General features: G+C 38.5%; 1 protein-coding gene and 1 long non-coding RNA gene across 3 annotated transcripts in view; both read left to right on the plus strand.

The window, feature by feature from the left end:
* LOC141259134 (uncharacterized) overlaps positions 1 to 22005 on the plus strand; it is a 58094-nt gene that overhangs the window by 8931 nt on the left and 27158 nt on the right. Inside the window, exon 5 of the long non-coding RNA XR_012318373.1 lies at positions 5745 to 5866. This is a non-coding gene — a long non-coding RNA (uncharacterized lncRNA). The remainder of the gene's footprint in view (positions 1 to 5744; positions 5867 to 22005) is intronic.
* On the plus strand, positions 135 to 5237 carry LOC141259132 (zinc finger protein ZIC 4-like). 2 transcript variants are annotated; one of them, XM_073674654.1, is made up of 3 exons: positions 135 to 780; positions 889 to 1509; positions 4028 to 5237. In XM_073674654.1, exons 1-3 carry the CDS (start codon positions 342 to 344, stop codon positions 4459 to 4461), a joined length of 1494 nt encoding a protein of 497 aa, XP_073530755.1. In that variant the 5' UTR covers positions 135 to 341; the 3' UTR covers positions 4462 to 5237. The 2 variants fall into 2 exon arrangements, with proteins under 2 accessions (XP_073530755.1, XP_073530754.1); XM_073674653.1 differs by having other exon boundaries at positions 135 to 1509.

A 22005-nucleotide genomic window follows, 5' to 3' on the forward strand; every position in this document is an offset into this window, starting at 1 on the left:
TGAGTATGAAGGGGGAGCAGACCGCAACCTGGGCTGTGCGCAGGCGCACTGTGCGCTCTCCTACCAGCCTTTCAGCAAGACCTGTCAGCGGTGACGTCAATCATCCCAGGACAGCCAATCAGAGCGCGGGGGTTATTGTTCAGCTCTCTGGGCAGTGGCAGTGTCTATGAATCTCTATTCAGCGTCTCAATGCTTCCTGCTGCTGCTTCTCAAGCATTGGGGATTCCACTTTAGACATAAAAGAAAAAAAAACTTGGAAAAACTTTTGAGACAAAAAAAAATATTTTTTCTTTTTTTTTTCCCTGTCCCCCCACAGCCAGGTGATTGTAGCTATAGCTGCAATGAGTGTGGATGCTTTAGGGAACACAGTGATGGACCCTGCTTTTTCCAAACGGAATCCGACGCTGAGAATAGTAGACTTGGCAGGAGCTCATCATCATCATCACCACCATCATCATCACCACCCCCCTCAGACTATGACAGGCTTCCCTGGCTACATGGGTCATTCCCACTCAATGGCTCATGTGCACCCTGGGGAGTTTGCTGCTGCGACTGATTCTCGCCTAGGGCCAAGTCCTGCATTCCGGCCAGAACACATGGGGCATCATCCAGCGGCCCTCAAACTCAGCCCTGCCCATACCCCTCACCACCATCACCACCATCACATGGCAGCAGGCCATGCTGAGGCTGCCTCCAGTCACACAGGAGCATTTGTACCGTCTCACTCAGCAAGTGTGTCCTTCTCAACAATCCCCCACTCAGCTCAGTCTATCCCTGCAGGTAGGGACTTTTTAATAGGGAGAGATCTGACAGTACAAGTGATGCCAGGTCTGAGTGATCAGCACTCTACAGCATCTTCTCACCATGGAATGTTTGTCTCAACAACAGGTAGCTACCCTGGGCAGCATGGCCACCACACGGATCCTGGAAGCCATCCCTACTTTTCTGGACCCCATCATGAGCAGCATTCCCATGCAACCCCAGGTGGCCACCAGCCTCTAAACGGACAGATAAGATTGGGGCTACCTGGAGACATGTATGCCAGGTCTGATCATTTCACTCAGCCAGTGTCTAGGACGGATCCTTTCTCCTCTGCAGCTCTACACAGTGGTTACAGCAGTGGCATGAACTTGAATATGAACTTAGCTCCTCATCACGGTCCTGGAGCCTTCTTCCGTTACATGAGACAAGCTATCAAGCAGGAACTCATCTGCAAGTGGCTAGAGGAGGACCAGCTTTCAAAAAAACTTTGCTCCAAAACTTTCAGCACCATGCACGAGCTGGTCACACATGTCACAGTGGAGCACGTTGGGGGACCCGAGCAGTCCAGCCATATATGTTTCTGGGAAGAATGCGCCCGAGAAGGAAAGCCCTTTAAAGCCAAATACAAACTGGTCAACCACATCAGAGTCCACACAGGTGAAAAACCCTTCCCCTGCCCCTTCCCTGGGTGCGGGAAAGTCTTTGCCAGATCAGAGAACCTTAAAATCCACAAGAGAACTCATACAGGTCAGTGCAAGACGCGATTTTTTTCTTGACAGCTCTTTATAATTGTGTTATTAATATTATTATTATCATGGTCATATATAGAAATCACGTGTTGTACATATACTTACTACACATTGCCTTTGACCATCACACGTTACACAGCATTGAAAGAAATTGATTACAATCCCCAGAGATATTTTATGGCCACTTCCATCTTGTGATCTGATTGATTTAAAGCTCTGGGGATTAGAAATGAATCAAGCTACTAAAATAAAGGGGGTAAATAGATTTCTGCACGTGGTTGTAAACTTTCATTCTACCTAATTAATATTTATGAAAAATACCAAACAATTCATACAGGCTCCACAAATGTGATTTTATGGTCAGGAAAGGAAAACTATTTAAGTGTGGATTACTGTGTGCTAAATATATTCATTTGTCATTTTATCTGACATCTTCTTTTCTTTAACAGTCTTTAAGGAGAAAAAAAAAATCTGGCCTTGCATCTTTAAATAACATGATGCTAGATAGATCGATCGATAGATAAATAAACAGATAAATAGATGGGTTTTCTCTTTATAGAAATACATCGAATAAATATATATATACCCACACACACACACATATATATATATATTCACTCACTCACTTATCTGTTTTCTATTTTGAATAGAAATTAATTATAATTCTCAAGTTCATATATAGCATTATATTTTCTTTATGTATTATGTGTATTAAATATTACATGTGTAGCATTACATATGATGAGATAGTGATGACCTAAGTGCACGTACACTGGTGTATTTTACTGATTCTATACTGATTTTATGCATTTCAATAATATTAATATAACAAATACACAGACGTCTGTATTTGCACCGCCTCCAGCATGTCTCATTCCTTTGCTTTCTAGCAGTGTATTGTTGCTTTGCTTTCCATTCCGTTCATTAAAAAAAAAAGACAAATTCTCAAATTCTCAGTTTTACTGGTAGTTGTGAACAGGTGCTACTATGCATCTTGAAGAACATGTTGCCTTTGATGATAGACTATCTTTCAAGAAAACAAACTTTCCCTCTTTATTTGGAATCTCCTACTCTACAAGCTTGTAGTGGAGGAAATTATCAGATTCCAAAATCTACATTAAAGTCGAAAAGCAAAGAGGAGAAAAAAAAAACACATTTTATACCTCTGGAGAGCAGAATAGATAGAAATACAATGCTCCATCTAGTATAATTGGGAACTTTAACATTAAATCTTGGAATGGACTTTATAATAAGAGACAATGCCCCCTCTATACATAACCATGTGAGGAGACTAGAGATAAATGTTATCCGTAAAATACCTAATTATTCATTTAATGGATATCTATCTATCTATCTATCTATCTATCTATCTATCTATCTATCTATCTATCTATCTATATATCATCTATCTCACACACTCATGAACATTTCCTATGCATATAAGCACAGTGTGTTTTCCAGTGCTGCAATAAAATATACATAGGAATTAAGACTATATTTGAATATTCCTGTTTCTTTTATTGTACAATTGAAACCTTTCAGCACAGACATTAATGAATGGCTGCACTTACTGTTACCGAGAGATATTAAAACACACTGCACAATCCCACATTTAATATGGACGATTTCCCATGAGACTCCCAAGTTAGTGCTCGGATATAATTTTATAATGTGCCTGACTGGTATTTAAGGTATTTAAGGACAACAGATGGAAAGCAGTTTAGTTCTTACTGTACAGTGGGCTTCAGCCTTGTGGCAAGCTATGGGAAGAAGTGAGCAAAAAGTGTAGTTTGAGAAATTGTGCAGGTAGTAACAGTATATATATATATATATATATATATATATATATATATATATATATATATATATATATATATATACATATAGATATATAACAAATGGAAATAGTAGGCCACATTCAGAATCTATGCTTGTATATATAATATGCAAATTACAGCTGCTTTTATAATAAAAGTATAATTTAAAATGCTGTACAATAAAAACTTAATTTAGTAATATATGTAAAATATGTTATGCATGTAGTTTGATGAGTTATTATTATGTTTAATATATAACATCCCACATGAAAAAAATGGGGTGACCTGTTGAATCATGTGCAGTTAGGATTTTTTTTTTCTGATGCTGTCATGCAACTGTTTGTAATATATATTATTTTCATTATTATTTTATTTTTGACTATTATGTTTCAATATTTAGTGTACAATTCTAAAGAGGGATATATTTAAAAAGAAATCCCAAATAAATATATATGTATATATGTTTTTCTTTTTAACTAATAAGGTACACTTTTTAATTGTAAGGAGTATTGGTAATAATTACTGCATTATTACTTAGGATTACAATTATGTTATGCATTTATTATATATAAATAGTATGAGAATATATTATACATACATATAATTAATATATACATAAATTATATCTTCAGACATTATAGTGTCCTGTAGGCTATTTTTAATAATATTTTTTTTTCTTGTTCTACATTTTTCTTCCAGGAGAAAAACCCTTTAAATGTGAGTTTGAAGGCTGTGACAGACGTTTTGCCAATAGTAGTGACAGAAAGAAGCATTCCCATGTCCACACCAGCGACAAACCCTATAACTGTAAAGTGAGAGGCTGTGATAAATCCTACACACACCCAAGCTCACTGAGAAAACACATGAAAGTGCACTGTAAATCTCCACCTCCAAGCTCAGGCTATGAGTCCTCCATACCTTCTCTGGTGTCCCCATCCTCTGATTCTGGACAGGACCCTCCAGCTGCAACCTCTCATTCTGAGCCAATATCATCTTCACAAGCCAACCTGAGCGAATGGTATGTGTGCCAGAGCTCAGGAGCAAGTGGCATCCCCACTCCACCTAGTCACACTCCTTCACCTGAACACAGGAAGGCCTCCTACAACAATTGTGAAGCTAGGCCCAACTACTGACTACTCCCAACCCAGTGCAACTCTCTTATGGTTTACTGAGCATAAGTACTGGATTTTATAGAGACTGCTAAAGAGAAAGAGCTTGCCTGTCAAGGGCAACCCAGAACCAATGAAAGTAAAAGTTTATTTGATATGATCACAAATAAAACCATTGTGTATAGTATGTGATTGAATATGAGGTCACGATTGGACCAACACCATTGGATCCCTCCATCTGTCTATGCTGTATTTAACCTGAAAAGCACACCTAAAACCTTTACCTTGTCCAATCTTCTATTCACTTTTCAGGAAAGCCCATCACCAAGGAACCAAAGTGTTTTGTCAAGGATTTGTACACAACTGAATTCTATAAGTATTTCCAAATATGCCCTCATAATGTGATGCTTAACTCTTTGTCAACTGCAGTGCTAGTGCTTTTATAAAGTGTTTGTTATTTTAAGTTATTTTATTTTTTTTTACTGGTTTGTATAAAATTCCAATAAAATATTTTAATAGTTGTCATGTTCACAGCCAGATGTACATATATGTATAAAAGGATTCTATAGAGTATGCTGGTATGTATATATTTTCTTTTATGTAAAGGGACCAAGTTTGGTCACCTGGACTACACTATGGGAATGTGTAATTATTTTATTAAATTTGCCACTTTTTTTTTTTTTTTGAAGAGCCATGAGGTGTTCACAGTATTCTTAAAATAATGTTATTGTACAGACAGAACAATGAAACATGTTTGTGAAGTGTCTTTTAATTATGACTTACAAGAGCTTATATCATGTTCTGTAAAATAAACTGTTTTTGTACCATGAACTGGAGCATTTATCTGATTTCTGAGGCCTCAATTGTCATATTTGAACTATAAAAAAAAACTAAGAGAATGGGGAATAAATACAACCTGGGATTGCACTTTAATTTTCTTATGGGTATGCCCTCTATTCTTCATGAGGTTTTGGATACAATGTAGCTGTAGTCCACTTTATCACCAGATGCTAAGAAGTGTTATATTGTTATAAAGCAGTGATAATGAGTCATTGATCAGTAAGTGCTATTAGGATAAATGGAATCTTGGTATTTAGCTCTCTCAGGTCATCCTGACTTGACCATTTCTCTTCTCAAGATGGTGACTGTGAGTTCTCCATAGCTAGAAAATGTATGCAGAGCATCTGCAGAACACTTTGCATATGAGAGATAAGATCTGCTTCCCATTCTTGTCTTTGGGTGTGAATTTCTCAAACTGTTGGCTTCTATAGACTAATCACCTTTAATTTTTCATTTCCTTGTTACAGATGTCTGCCCTGTTGCTCTCAAGGTAATCTAGACAGTCACAGCTGAAAGCTTGAATATTATGCTTTAGACATCAAAGCCTCTCTCTACAAAGAAGTATTCTTCTCAACGGTGAATCTTCATGGTAAGTTAGGATTTCTATGGCAATAGGCAAGTCATACTTAATTCTTGAAAGGCTAAGTCTGGAGCCTGTGCACCCTTTTCATGGAGGACATAATATTTACGTCTAAAGAAGTCTTTCTCTTGTGTGTACACGTAGATATTTTTTTGTTTGACTCCAACTAAATCATTTAATTTCCAGTAAACAAAAAAACACGCGAAAGAGAGCACTTGTTCCAGATCATAATAAAAATGGATAATAATGTGAGCGAAGAAAAGGGGCCTCCTGAATTGAGGCGTCAGGAAACTTTTGTTTCTGCTTTTCTTCAGTGATCAGAGAATTCATTTTGATTTGATGGCCAAGTTTCAAAAGGCAAGGAAATGGTTTTTAAGGAGAAGAATGGAAGAAAGGACTAATCAAGTTCGGGTTGTTCAAAGAGTCTGGTTTTGGGGTTGAAAGTGTGAGTTTTATGGTGCATCAGCATGCCACGTTAGGGTCTCTATGGTAATGAGCACAGCAATAGCAAGCTGCCTTCAAAGGAGGCACACTCCATTTGAGACACAGTCTATTAAGATACATTTGGGCTGACCTCTGGTATCTTTTTTTTTGCTTAATGCAGCAGATTTTCTTTTTCTGTTATAAAATGTTATTTATGATATATATATATATATATATATATATATATATATATATATATATGTATATATACATTATCAAATGGATGCAAATCTCCCCCAAGGAAACTGACAACACTTCCTATCAAGGATAAAAAAAAATCCACAATAACAAGGATATCCAAAATAGTGAGAAAGTAAGGAACACTATTATCGCTATTTTGGTATACATCTATTTCCATATATATATATATATATATATATATATATATATATATATATATATATATATATATATATATTCGTAAATAAATAAATATATATATATATATGTAGAAATACATGTATATATATGGAAATAAATGCATATGTCTAATATAAATATATTGCCTATATAGATTTATAGTGTATTATTGTTATTGAAAATATTGATACTCATTGCATACTATATAAACCATTATAAAAGGGCAGATGCGACAATTCTAATTGTTTGGGAATGTTCTCTGCCTCAACCATTTGCATACACACTTATGTCTATGTACATTCCTCAACCATATATATATATATATACTGGCTGATGAATCTGGGTGCTTTTAACCCCCTCATTGCTAGGGTTGGCTCAGTGGTCTCTGGCAGAAAATGGGATAAAGGCTATGTGCAAGTAATTGTCTTGTTGTTTATTTTATCCAAGTACCTCTATGAATGGGAGAAAAATAAACACGACGAAAAAAAATCCAAACAGTTCACTCCCTTTAGTGCTAGTTCATGTGGCTGAATAAAAAGGATGGACCGACTTCTATTGAGCTGGCAGATCTTTGAAGTGGGAGTTATTATCTGGGACATACTTCCTTGTTGTCCTAACAACGTTGATGAAACGTTAAAGGTTCTTTGTCAGCGATTTGTGAAGTCCAAGCAGCCAGTTAGCTGAAAAGCCACTCAGCACCCCTGCAAAATAGATTATCTCAATGGGGACATAGCTAAAAAAAACAACCGACTTCTATCACGTTTAATATTCTAATGTTATATTGTGTGCGGCTTTCTGTCCTGGATGATATATACAGATTTGATGAAATAATTACTGAGTATTTTCATAGGCATCAACAAAATATATTACTAGTGTTACCAATAAATATCACATCCACTGCTGTTACTACTCTTTATTACTGTTAGAGCAATGAATAATTCATATTCTACTTCTATTACTAACAGCAACAAAAGCATAAACATTTTCATAACTGACAATATTAATACAATTAATAATGCTGCAATTATTTGTTTTCTAATAACACTACTACTACTAAAACTAATACTGTTACTACTGCTAAGGCCATGTTCACACGTTCAGTATCTGGTCAGTATTTTACCTCAGTATTTGTAAGCCAAAACCAGGAGTGGGTGATAAATACAGAAGTGGTGACGTGTTTCTATTATACTTTTCCTCTGATTGTTCCTCTCCTGGTTTTGGCTTACAGATACTGAGGTAAAATACTAACCAAATACTGATCGTGTGAACGTAGCCTTATAACAATGCTAGGTCTGTGTCATCCCAACCTTAATTTAATACTATACATTAAATGTAATCATCATGACTTCTGTTCGATGATATAAAGAATCGCATGCCATGTGCTATTTTCACATATGATCGGCAAGTATAATACCAGAACATGGAAAGCCGCAGCGTTTTGCACTGGTGTACACTAGACCGCATGACCCACCATTAGATAGGAGTAACTGGAACATTTTCTTCCTAAGAATGCCTTATTATGCCTGCTCCAGTGTATATAAAGATGCCCAGGGCTCAGGATGTTAAGTGAAGCTCCTATTTCCAGGACAGGTGTAGACTGTGTTGATAAAGTGCAGGTTTAATCCCTCCCTGCCCTATGCACCTCTCCAGCACAGGGGGCTTGGCTGCTTTGCAGATGCCCCCCTTTGAGGCTGCCCACAGTGGTGATTTGGGTTCCCTGCTCATCTGTCCGCAGGGAGCTGGGCTGTGATTACAAATTTACTTAGCACGGTCCATGGAAAGGTTTTAAGGTCACTAGGAACTTAAGAACTATTTAACTGACATTAACTAGCCCCAGCAAAAGCAGCCAGCACTTTCTGCAGTCCCTTCCTGATTTTTTCTCCTGTGCAGAATAGCAATATACAGCATATAGTATCCAGAATAGTGGCTAATGGCCGGTCACATCTCTATAGTGGTGCTCATTCATCCCATAGGTGACAATAGAAGTGCAATGGACTGGACCTGTGACTGTATTTCTGATGGGGGCGCTGTTGCTATAGCTGTTCATAAGGCATTCGATTGTATAAACTGATATAGTTGGTTTCTTCAACACACGATCATCATCATCTTTGGTATACATTGTGAACAAGTATCAAACTCTGTTGGTGACTCTGTTAGAGTCGTTTTTTCAAAGAGATCTATCTGTGGAATGGATTTTTGAATAAAGGCATAATATTAGTTTAATATAACTGGATTCTGTTTAGGCAGCTCTCCTTACCCAAAATGTGCACTCTACACACATACATATTTTTTGGCAGGGTAAATACTGTATACATTTTTTTGCAGGGTAAATTTATACTATTTTTTTGCAGGCTAAATACTATATATATATATATATATATATATATATATATATATATATATATTGCAGGATAAATATTGCATACGTATTTCTTTGCAGGGTAAATACTCTATACATTTTTTTGCAGGGTTAATACCGTATGCATATTTTTGCAGAGTAAATGTATACATGTTTTTTTCAGGGTAAATGCTGTATACATTTTGCAAGGTAAATACTGTATATATATATATATATATATATATATATATATATATATATATATATAATTATTTTTTTTTTTCAGAGTAAATACTATGTATATATATTTTTTCAGAGTGAATGTAACCATATTTTTGCAGGGTAAACACTGTATATATGTATATAAATATATATTTTTTTCAGAGTAAATACTATATATATATTTTTGCAGGGTAAATACTGTATATATGGATTTTTTTTGCAAGGTACATACTGTATAAGTATTTTTGGAAGGGCAAATACTGTATACTTATTTTCTTTTGCAGACGGTCTATGATATTACAACCTTATTGCTTTTACATAGAATCTGTATGCTCTGCACCTATCACAGTCAGTTAATGGGGCAGTTCTTATGTCACACATATTTAGGAGAAGATGAAGTGTCCACGGCACAGAACACCCCACTCGGGCTCACAGCTGTAGTGACCAGGCATTCCCCGTGTGATTTCGTGGTTAATGTTAGTGTCGTGATAATCTTCTACATGATCCACTGGTGTAAAGTGAGACATGTACACGAGCTACAATATCCATAGTCCACATCTACCACTGCACAGGACATCATTTTTTATGCTTGGTAATTGATATGATTATTACGCACACACTGGGGGTCAAGATTGACAATTCCTTTGGATAAATGGATATATTTGCATTGATTGCTGATTCTGTAAAAATTACACTTCAGAGCTCTTTGGTGTTATTTCCTATGCTTGATTTGTTTAATTATTCGTTGTCTCAGCATCTATCATTGAGCACAGGACTTGAGACTGATGATCGCAAAATATGCGGGTTTGAAATATTAGGGGATGTAGCTTGGAGAGAGACTTGTGCTTCATCAGGGCTTCTGACACATGCTAGCTTTTTATACTCTGTTCTATCTATCTATCTATCTATCTATCTATCTATCTATCTATCTATCTATCTATCTTCCTTTACCTCTCTATCACCTATCTTTTTATATGTCTCTCTATCTAATTATCCTACTGTATGTATATATAGTAGGAGGATCATATATACATATATATATATATATATATATATATATATATATATATATATATATATATATATATATACATATATATATATTCTTTCTTTATCTCACTAAACCTTTCCAGATCTTTTAGGTGCATACATTTTATGTTAAAGTAAATTATTGCCTGTAATTGCATATAACAATGGCAGTATGGGATGCCAGGTTTTGCCACTGCAAATTCAGATCATCAAAATAAAGTGTTTTTTGGTCAGCCAGGCTAGGCCAATGAATGATTCTAACAACTATTCTATAACATTTTGAATCAATGAGAAAGTCAGGAGGTTACAAATGATTTCTGCCTGAAAACAGGAAATCTTTAGACTTGCAGATGGTGGAAAGTAAACTTATATTTTCTGTAAAGGGCTATATAACAGATGACCCCTCCGATCCCTACATACAGTATGTTTGGTCTTGTGTTTTGACATCTAATGCACAAGGTTTGATGCTTCTCCCTGCACTGAACAGTAAAATGCTGCATGAGGTATTATTCTGTATTGCTTTGGCCTCATTTCCACCAATCCAGCCATCCAGCTTATTCCCCCTCTGGCATGGCAGTTAAATGTTGGAGGGCAACTCAAGTGAGGACAGATGCCACAGTTTGCTATGGATCATTCATATTCTGGTGAATATATTGCTGTCATGAATTAGACATGAACTAATTTTCATAAATTCAAATTTGCAGTGAATTGAGGATTGCATAACTTCAAAGCCTCCGAACAACCTAAAAAGAAGTATGTAATACTCTGAGAAATCCTAGAAATATATCCAGCTCCTTTCAAGTTCTTTAACACAAACACTGCCTTAATAATGTTAAGGTAACCTCATCATAGAAAAAGTTGGTAATTCGGTAGTAACCAATAGCCTATTTAATAACACCACGCAGACAGACAGACTGCATGTTTTTAAAAATTAGAAAAGGTTCTAAAATGATACCTTTATGTCTAATGTTTCAGGCCTCTCACTTCCTATCTCTTTTGCGAGGAGCTGTGATATCGTCTCACTATCCTAAGTCTCCCTAAAAAAAAGCTGCTGCATTCCTTGCTTTTGGCTTTTATACAGACTTTGATAAGCCCTCCAGATTGGCTGCGCTATACCATTAGATAGACTTTATGCACAGTCGTGCCTGAGATCATGTAAGCCTTTTGTGGCTGATGTAATCTTTTACAATGTGCAAAATATCCACTTGCAAATGATTCGATTTTGCTGGGACTTGTTATTTTCACAAAATGCAACACAAATTTGATTTTTGCCGAATCAATTTGCTTTTTTCTACGATTGGCCCTTCAAAGTGTCAGATCAGAAAATGTGTTTTTTATTTCAGCTCACCAGTTCTGTAGTATAAATTGGTGCAAAAAAAATGGAAGAAATCTGATGCTATTTTGACTTCAGTTTTTATGATTTGAAGCACAAAAAAACTAATACTGATGGCATGGATATATTGAATCCTAGGCCATATCTGGCTATGAGTAATGGCTCAGTGAGCAACAATGTATTGTCCCTGGCTTGTACATAAGAAAAACGATAAGAAAAACAATTGGAAACAATTACTATACTGTATGTGAGCTTGACCTACACTATACAAAATATTATAGGAAAACATCTGGTAAGTTACATAATATCCCATCCACATCAAGTGGTTTAAAGCAGAGTTATCAGCAGAAGGGGAACAGATAAAGAAATGTCAACATTTGGGCTAGTCCTTAAAGGGGGTGCCTTATTCGACCCTATATACATTCTACAAGGGTTTTCCCTATCTGAGACCCCACTATGAGCCAGAGTGGACAATTGATCTTTACAGTCTCACATGCTTTAGCAGATGTGAGCTATCCAATAACTACATTTACATGGTCGGCCATTCATCTGAATGACTGCCATCTAATACTACAGTATATTCATCCTGCAGGAAAAATGAAAATGTTGCTTTTCCTGGCAAAATAAGATGTTTGCCCAGTTATCCACCACAAAATACTTATACAATCGCATAATAGATTATGATCAGTGTTTGTTAAATCTTTAAAAAGAATCTGTCAGCAGGCTTTTGCTATGTAATCTGAAGACAGCATGATGTAGGGGTTAAAACACAGATTTCAGCAATGCTGCTCTTATCAAGCTCTGTGCTATTGTTTGCTTACAATGATTGTTTTAAAAATACCAAAAATAGAACATGTGCCAGGACAAAAGATCATTGAGACATATTAAAAGATGATTTTTTATTAGATATAAGCATAAAAGCATATATTAAAAATCCCAAAATACAAACACAGACAAATTGGTGTTTGAGCTGCTGTGGGAACCCCACTCAATATATACCTACATATTTACAACAGGCACTTAATATCCTTTAAAAGCTACTGCAGGAACAACGGGATCAGGAGGAAGGTAAGTACTCAAGTACACTTTTACCAAAGTCCAACAAATTCTCCAATTTTCTTTTTGTCCACCAGTGGATTTGTTTGTTCAACTAGTGACGTCAGATCTTGAAAAAGTTCCTAAGGCACTCACTAGAGGCAACCAATCTAAAGCTACAACCCCTGGCAAAAATTATGGAATCACCGGGCTCGGAGGATGTTCATTCAGTTGTTTAATGTTGTTGAAAAAAGCAGATCAAAGACATGGCACAAAACTAAAGTCATTTCAAATGGCAACTTTAGGGCTTTAAGAAACACTAAAAGAAATCAAGATAAAAAATGTGGTACTCAGTAAGGGCAAGTTTTTTCAGACCAAGCAGAGGGAAAAAATTTTGGAATCACTCAATTCTGAGGAAAAAGTTATGGAATCATGAAAAACAAACACACAAAAGAACACTCCAATACATCACTAGAATTTTGTTGCACCACCTCTGGCTTTAATAACAGCTTGCAGTCTCTGAGGCATGGACTTAATGAGTGACAAATAGTACTCTTCATCAATCTGGCTCCAACTTTCTCTGATTGCTGTTGCCAGATCAGCTTTGCAGGTTGGAGCCTTGTCATGGACCATTTTGTTCAACTTCCACCAAAGATTTTCAATTGGATTGAGATCCGGACTATTTGCAAGCCATGACATTGACCTTATTTGTCTTCTTTCAATGAATGTTTTCACAGTTTTTGCTCTAAGGCAGGATGCATTATCATCTTGAAAAATGATGTCAGCATCCCCAAACGTCCTTTCAATTGATGGGATAAGAAAACTGTCCAAAATATCCATGTAAACTTGGGCATTTATTAAAGATGTAATGACAGCCATCTCTCCAGTGCCTTTACCTGACATGCAGCCCCATATCATCAATGACTGTGGAAATTTGCATGTTTTCTTCATGCAGTCATCTTTATAAATCTCATTGGGATGGCACCAAACAAAAGTTCCAGCATCATCACCTTGCCCAATGCAGATTCGCGATTCATCACTGAATATGACTTTCATCCAGAGTCCACGATTGATTTTCCTTAGCCCATTGTAACCTTGTTTTTTTTCTGTTTAGGTGTTAATGATGGCGTATGTTTAGCTTTTTTTAGCCATTTCCTTTAGGCAGTTTCTTACAGTTTGGTCACAGACATTGACTCCAGTTTCCTCCCATTCGTTCCTCATTTGTTTTGTTGTGCATTTCCTGTTTTGGAGACATATTGCTTTAAGTTTCTGGTCTTAACGCTTTGATGTCTTCCTTGGTCTACCAGAATGTTTGCCTTTAACAACCTTCCCATGTTGTTTGTATTTGGTCCAGATTTTAGACACAGCTGACTGTGAACAACCAACATCTTTTACAACATTGCGTGATGATTTACCTTCTTTTAAGAGTTTGATAAACCTCTCCTTTGTTTCAATTGACATCTCGTGTTGGGGCCATCATTCATGTCAGTCCACTTGGTGCAACAGCTCTCCAAGGTGTGATCACTCCTTTTTAGATGCAGACTAATGAGCAGATCTAATTTGATGCAGGTGTTAGTTTTGGAAATGAAACTTTACAGGGTGATTCCATATTTTTTTCCTCAGAATTGAGTGATTCCATATTTTTTTCCCTCTGCTTGGTCTGAAAAAAATTACCCTTGCTGAGTACCACATTTTTAATCTTTATTTCTTTTAGTGTTTCTTAAAGCCCTAAAGTTGCCATTTGAAATGACTTTAGTTTTGTGTCATGTCTGTGATCTGCTTTTTTTCAACAACATTAAACAACTGAATGAACATCCTCCGAGCCTGGTGATTCCATCATTTTTGCCAGGGGTTGTAAAAGAAAGTCTATCAAGGAACCACAACAAATGAGGGATGTGGTCATTAAGCCATCTGACAAAGGGAGAATGTGGTGATATGGCCAGTCACAATGTATGAAAGGGAAATTCACAAACAAATTCGTAATGAAAAATGTTATAAAAAACTGACAATTAATCCCCTTAGTGCATTTCAATCCCAACTCAAAGATCTTCTACTAAAAGCAGTTGATAATAGGATACTTACCAAAAACCAAATGGAGGGTCTTCTACTGAAGACCCCTACCATTTCTACCATCTACCTCCTCCCCAAAGATCCACAAGGATCCCCTTAACCCACCAGGACTGCCAATTGTCTCGGGTTTGAATAATCTGTGTGAACATGGAAACCCTGCTCTCATACATCAGGAACACAGGTGATGTACTTTTAAAACTGTATTGTCTTCACATTGAAAAGCACATGCTCCTCCCTACATGCGATGTGAAATCACTATACATCTCGATTAAGCATCAGGACGGACTAAAAGCGGCAAGAGCATTTTTGATAATGAATGATATGGAAGATTTCATGAGGCCCTTTCATATATACTTACAACTTCTTTCTGTTTAAGGACTCCCTCCACCTGCAGCTCCAGAGCACCCCAAAGGGGGCTGCTTGCGTATCTTCATTTGTGAACTTGTTCCTGGGGCTGATCTTCTTTACCCACCCAGACCCCCTGATCCAACAGATTAAATTTTGGGGCAGCTAATGATGATGATGATATTCTGCTGATTTGGCAGGTTCCCGCTTGTGATCTTGATGCCTTCATCACAAAACTCAATTGCAATAAATATAATATCAAACTTAGCTATGTGGCCAGCCCGACTACAATTGACTTTCTTGACATATCTACTCAGGTTCACCAATTTGGATATTTGCAAACAGACATCCACAGAAAAAAATGGCGGCTAATACTCTTCTTCTCTCCTCTTCTTCGCATCCTTCTCATCTAATAAGAAACATACCGACAGGTCAATTCCTGCAGGCCCACAGGATCTGCTCGGACGACCAAAGATATGAACAACAAGAAATAGATTTGACTAATTGACTCCAGGAATGCGGGTATAGTTGACGATGTATAGACCGAGCAAAATATCGAGCAAGAAGTACCAGACGATCAGATCTCCTGGTCCCAAAAAGAAAACAAGTTCAGGAAATGGACAAAATCCGGTTCATCTGCGACTTTCAATCTCGTCATCAACTGGTACGAGACACTCTACTCAAACATTGGCCCATATTGCTATGTGACTCTACTTTGAGCAAACATTTGTGAGTAATCCATCTATGACTTTTGGAAGATCAAAGAACCTTCGAGACGTAATGGTCCATTGTCATCATCAGAATAAAAAAACAATACACATCTTTGGATCCTGGGTCCCTAAATGGAGCAGGTTCCTGTGTGGTCGATGCGTAGCATGTCCTAATATGATCAATGCCTCTGATTTTCACAATTCATCTGATACCACTGCATATAAGATCACCTACTCAATTAATTCTGGTACAAGTGGAGTCATATACTACGTCACTTGCCCCTGTCAAAAGATTTACATGGGTATGACCACTAGAGAATTGAAAAGGAGAGTCAGAAAGCATGTACGTGACATTATCACAGCAAAGGGTGCAACTACCAGTACTAGTTTGAAACCAACGTTTGGCTGATGCATGACTGTGATGAAACACTATTGCGGGTTAGCAGTATAGATCATGTTATACCTGGCCCAAGAGGTGGAAACTGGAAACAGAGACTAGCCCAGAAAGAGATACAATGGATATGCAGATTGAAAACACAGACTTCTCTTGGCTTCAATGAGTATACTTTCGCTCCATTCCTATAATTACATGTGACTGTGTGCCTTCTTTTAAGTCCTCCTCTACTTTTTTGAGATTTCTGTGTTGGTTGGTTTTAATATTTTATTTTATTATATATGTTCTGTACTTTTATTTTTTTCCTGTCTTTTGCAGCAGGATTATCTATACCATCAAAGGGATATTCATTCATAGGACCATTTGTATCTGAGATGAAGAGGATACTCTTGCTGTTCTTGGTTCTATTTCTTCTGGGTATATGGAAATTTGTGGACATATTCCGCCCACATACTTCTTTGTACTGCGTATACGTATATATGTATATGTAACACATGTGGAATTATTGTCTGTAATATATATATATATATATATATATATATATATATATATATAAAAATATATATATAAATATATATATATATAGTACAGACCAAAAGTTTGGACACACCTTCTCATTTAAAGATTTTTCTGTATTTTCATGACTTTGTAAATTGTACATTCACACTGAAGGCATCAAAACTATGAATTAACACATGTGGAATTATATACTTAACAAAAAAGTGTGAAACAACTGAAAACATGTCTTATATTCTAGGTTCTTCAAAGTAGCCACCTTTTGCTTTGATGACTGCTTTGCACACTCTTGGCATTCTCTTGATGAGCTTCAAGAGGTAGTCACCGGAAACGGTTTTCACTTCACAGGTGTGCCCTGTCAGGTTTAATAAGTGGGATTTCTTGCCTTATAAATGGGGTTGGGACCATCAGTTGTGTTGTGCAGAAGTCAGGTGGATACACAGCTGATAGTCCTACTGAATAGACTGTTAGAATTTGTATTATGGCAAGAAAAAAGAAGCAAAGTAAAGAAAAATGAAGGCCACCATTACTTTAAGAAATGAAGGTCAGTCAGTCCGAAATATTAGGCAAACTTTGAATGTGTCCCCAAGTGCAGTTTCAAAAACCATCAAGCGCTACAAAGAAACTGGCTCACATGAGGACCGCCCCAGGAAAGGAAGACCAAGAGTCACCTTCTGAGGATAAGTTTATCCAAGTCACCAGCCTCAGAAATCGCAGGTTAACAGCAGCTCAGATTAGAGACCAGGTCAATGCCACACAGAGTTCTAGCAGCAGACACATCTCTTCAACAACTGTTAAGAGGAGACTTTGTGCAGCAGGCCTTCATGGTAAAATAGCTGCTAGGAAACCACTGCTAAGGACAGGCAACAAGCAGAAGAGACTTGTTTGGGCTAAAGAACACAAGGAATGGACATTAGACCAGTGGAAATCTGTGCTTTGGTCTGATGAGTCCAAATTTGAGATTTCTGGTTCCAACCACCGTGTCTTTGTGCGACGCAGAAAAGGTGAACGGATAGACTCTACATGCCTGGTTCCCACCATGATGCATGGAGGAGGATGTGTGATGGTGTGGGGGTGCTTTGCTGGTGACACTGTTGGGGATTTATTCAAAGTTGAAGGCATACTGAACCAGCATGGCTTCCACAGCATCTTGCAGCGGCATGCTATTCCATCCGGTTTGTGTTTAGTTGGACCATCATTTATTTTTCAACAGGACAATGACCCCAAACAAACCTCCAGGCTGTGTAAGGGCTATTTGACCAAGAAGGAGAGTGATGGGGTGCTTCGCCAGATGACTTGGCCTCCACAGTCACCAGACCAGAACCCAATCGAGATGGTTTGGGGTGAGCTGGACCGCAGAATGAAGGCAAAAGGGCCAACAAGTGCTAAGTATCTCTGGGAACTCCTTCAAGATTGTTGGAAGACCATTTCCAGTGACTACCTCTTGAAGCTCATCAAGAGAATTCCAAGAGTGTGCAAAGCAAAGCAAAGCAGTGGCTACTTTGAAGAACCTAGAATATAAGACATATTTTCAGTTGTTTCACACTTTTTTGTTAAGTATATAATTCCACATGTGTCAATTCATAGTTTTGATGCCTTCAGTGTGAATGCACAATTTTCATAGTCATGAAAATACAGAAAAATCTTTAAATGAGAAGGTGTGTCCAAACTTTTGGTCTGTACTGTATATATATATATATATATATATATATATATATATATATATATGTACACACTACCGTTGAAAAGTTTGGGGTCACCCAGACAATTTTGTGTTTTCCATGAAAACTCATACTTTTATTTATCAAATGAGTTGCAAAATGAATAGAAAATATAGTCCAGACATTAACAAGGTTAGAAATAATGATTTTTATTTGAAAGAATAATTTTCTCCATCAAACTTTGCTTTCGTCAAAGAATGCTCCCTTTGCAGCAATTACAGCATTGCAGACCTTTGGCATTGTAGCTGTTCATTTGCTCAGGTAATCTTGAGAAATTTCACCCCATGCTTCCTGAAGCCCCTCCCGCAAGTTGGATTGGCTTGATGGGCACTTTTTGCATACCATACAGTCAAGCTGCTCCCACAACAGCTCAATGGGGTTGAGATCTGGTGACTGCGCTGGCCACTCCATTACAGATAGAATACCAGCTGCCTGCTTCTTCCCTAAATAGTTCATGTCATAATTTAGGTCATTGTCCTGTTGTAGGATGAAATTGGCTCCAATCAAGCGCTGTCCACAGGGCATGGCATGGCGTTGCAAAATGGAGTGATAGCCTTCCTTATTCACAATCCCATTTACCTTGTACAAATCTCACACTTTACCAGCACCAAAGCAACCCAGACCATCACATTACCTCCACCATGCTTGACAGATGGCGTCAGGCACTCTTCCAGCATCTTTTCAGTTGTTCTGCGTCTCACAAATGTTCTTCTGTGTGATCCAAACACCTCAAACTTTGATTCGTCTGTCCATAAAACTTTTTTCCAATCTTCCTCTGTCCATTGTCTGTGTTCTTTTGCCCATATTAATCTTTTTCTTTTATTAGCCAGTCTCAGATATGGCTTTTTCTTTGCCACTTTGCCCTGAAGGCCAGCATCCCGGAGTCGCCTCTTCACTGTAGACGTTGACACTGGCGTTTTGCGTGTACTATTTAATGAAGCTGCCAGTTGAGGAGCTGTGAGGCATTGATTTCTCAAACTAGAGACTCTAATGTCTTGTTTCTCAGTTGTGCAGCGGGGCCTCCCACTTCTTTTTCTACTCTGGTTAGAGCCTGTTTGTGCTCTCCTCTGAAGGGAGTAGTACACACCATTGTAGGAAATCTTCAGTTTCTTGGCAATTTCTAGCATGGAATAGCCTTCATTTCTAAGCACAAGAATAGCTGTCAAGTTTCACATGAAAGTTCTCTTTTTCTGGCCATTTTGAGAGTTTCATAGAACAAACAAATGTAATGCTCCAGATTCTCAACTAGCTCAAAGGAAGGTCAATTTTATAGCTTCTCAAATCTGCCAAACCGTTTTCAGCTGGGCTAACATACTTGTGCAAGGGTTTTCTATGGTTCTCTAAACATCCATTAGCCTTCTTACACAGTTAGCAAACACAATGTACCATTAAAACACTGGAGTGGTGGTTGTTGGAAATGGGCCTCTATACACCTATGTAGATATTGCAATAAAAACTAAATGTTTGCAGCTAGAATAGTCATTTACCACATTAACAATGTGTAGAGTGTATTTCTGATTCATTTCATGTTAGGTTTCATTGAAAAAAAAAAAAGTGCTTTTCTTTAAAAAATAATTACATTTCTAAATGACCCCAAACTTTTGAACGGTAGTGTACTTGTTGTAAGATGGCCGCCGGACATGTCCTTGAGGGGAGATATGTATCGCTGAAGTTGGCAGCTTCAGTGATGTAAAACCGAGAAAGCATGCTCCAGCATACATAGTGCTGAGAGGGTTAATAGGGTGTTTCAGGGCCGTTTTTTCGAGCAGTCATAAGAGACAGCTGGGATTGGCTGCTTACATATCCCCACCCTAGGGTGTGTGTATAAAATGGAGACAGAGTGTCTCATTCAGTGTCTGTGGCTGGAGGTGTGGAGACCTCCAGCATGTCTGCGCAAAAAGATACTGACTGTGAGTGGGCAAACTCACAGTACTATATAGACTGTTCATTTTCCTGTTTTGTTACTTTGTGCCGGAGAAGGCTGTGTTTTGTTTTCTTTGAAAGTGCGGTTTATGAAGCATGAATAAAACTGCTTTGGACATTTTAAAGAGACAGTGTCCTGTGTCTACCTCTAACACGGTTGATTGAGTACAAAATCCTACAATTGGTACTAGAAGCACGGACACAAATCCCAAAGGGTAGTGTGACTGCTACAGGAAACCGTTTATGTCTTGGGTAAAGGCCGCCAGCCAGCCAGGGATGCCGGACAAAATGGGGGACCTGCTTAAATATTTATTGCAGGCACAGCAAATGCAGCACCAGCAAAGCATTCAGCAGCACCTGCAGAGCCAGCAGAACATGCAACAACAGCATCGTGAGCAGTTGCAGAGCCAACAGAACACATAGCAGCAACAACTGGAGCAGCGCAGTAGACAAATAGACTTCTGAAGCAGCAAATCCAACAGCAGCAAAGACAGATGGAACTCCTAGCAGAGCAGATCTGTGGCAGGAAAACCGCCCCACCCCCAACTCCAGGTGATGAGGTATACAGTAAGAAGAGCATTACAAAAGATGACCCCAGGTGATGACATCGAGGCGTTCCTGACGGTCTTTGAGAGGGTGGTAGGTCGGGAGAAATTACCTCTGGAGCAGTGGGCGGAGGTACTGGCGCCATATTTAACAGGGGAGCCACAGAAGGCCTATTATGACCTGGCCTTGCAGGACACAAAAGAGTACGCTAAATTGAAAACTGAGATTTTGGCGCGCTTGGGAGTGACTTTGACTGTCAGGGCGCAACGGGTGCACCACTGGGCCTATTGCAGTGACAAACCTCCCCGGTCCCAAATGTTCCGACTTCCTACACCTGATCCAAAAGTGGTTGCTACTTGAATCTTCCTCCCCAGCAGAGATGGTGGAGAGGGTCATTATAGACAGGTTCATACACGCTCTTCCGAGGTTGATGCAATACTGAGATCCCCATAATACCGATGACTTGGTGGGGTTGGTGGAAAAGTACCAGGCGGTTGAGAGTTCCTTGTGGATACAAGGGGTCATAGCCTCTCCATACTGGGCTTCCCAAAAGGGGGGCGGACGCCCAAAAGAGGGGAGCTAGAGCCACACCTGTGGGGTGTCCTAAAGTTCAGGAGGGGTCTGAGTTGCTGCCCAAGGTCCCGCCCCATAATGTAGTGTGGTGGAGATGTCATGTCATGCCCCAGGTCACATAGCCACCCGTTGCACCATGACCAATGAGCCAATGGACTGCAGTGCAGGATGGTGCTGCTCGTACTTTGCATATCCCGCCTGCAGTGCTGTTCCTCAACCAGGAGAGGGACTGCAGGCATGCTCCGTATCGCAAGATGGAGTGCAAGTGACTGCTCTGTTAGATTCGGGGAGTCTGGTAACCCTAGTGCTGGCCACAGTTCCTCATCAACAGGTTCTGGGGAAAAAGGTCGGCGTTCGTTGTATCCATGGGGATGCTAAGGACTACACTGTGGCCTGAGTGGTCATAGACACAAACTGTGACGCCGAGTCCCATGAGGTGGGCGTAGTCAAGGACCTGTTGCACCTGGTTATAATAGGGCGGGACTTTGCCTTGTTTTGGGACTTGTGGGAGGAAGGGAGGAAGCCAGGTTGTCCGGACAACAACCCAGAC

Source organism: Phyllobates terribilis, unplaced genomic scaffold (assembly GCF_046119375.1).
Source record: "Phyllobates terribilis strain yellow unplaced genomic scaffold, ASM4611937v1 Scaffold_3__8_contigs__length_932513732, whole genome shotgun sequence".
Taxonomy (NCBI): domain Eukaryota; kingdom Metazoa; phylum Chordata; class Amphibia; order Anura; family Dendrobatidae; genus Phyllobates; species Phyllobates terribilis.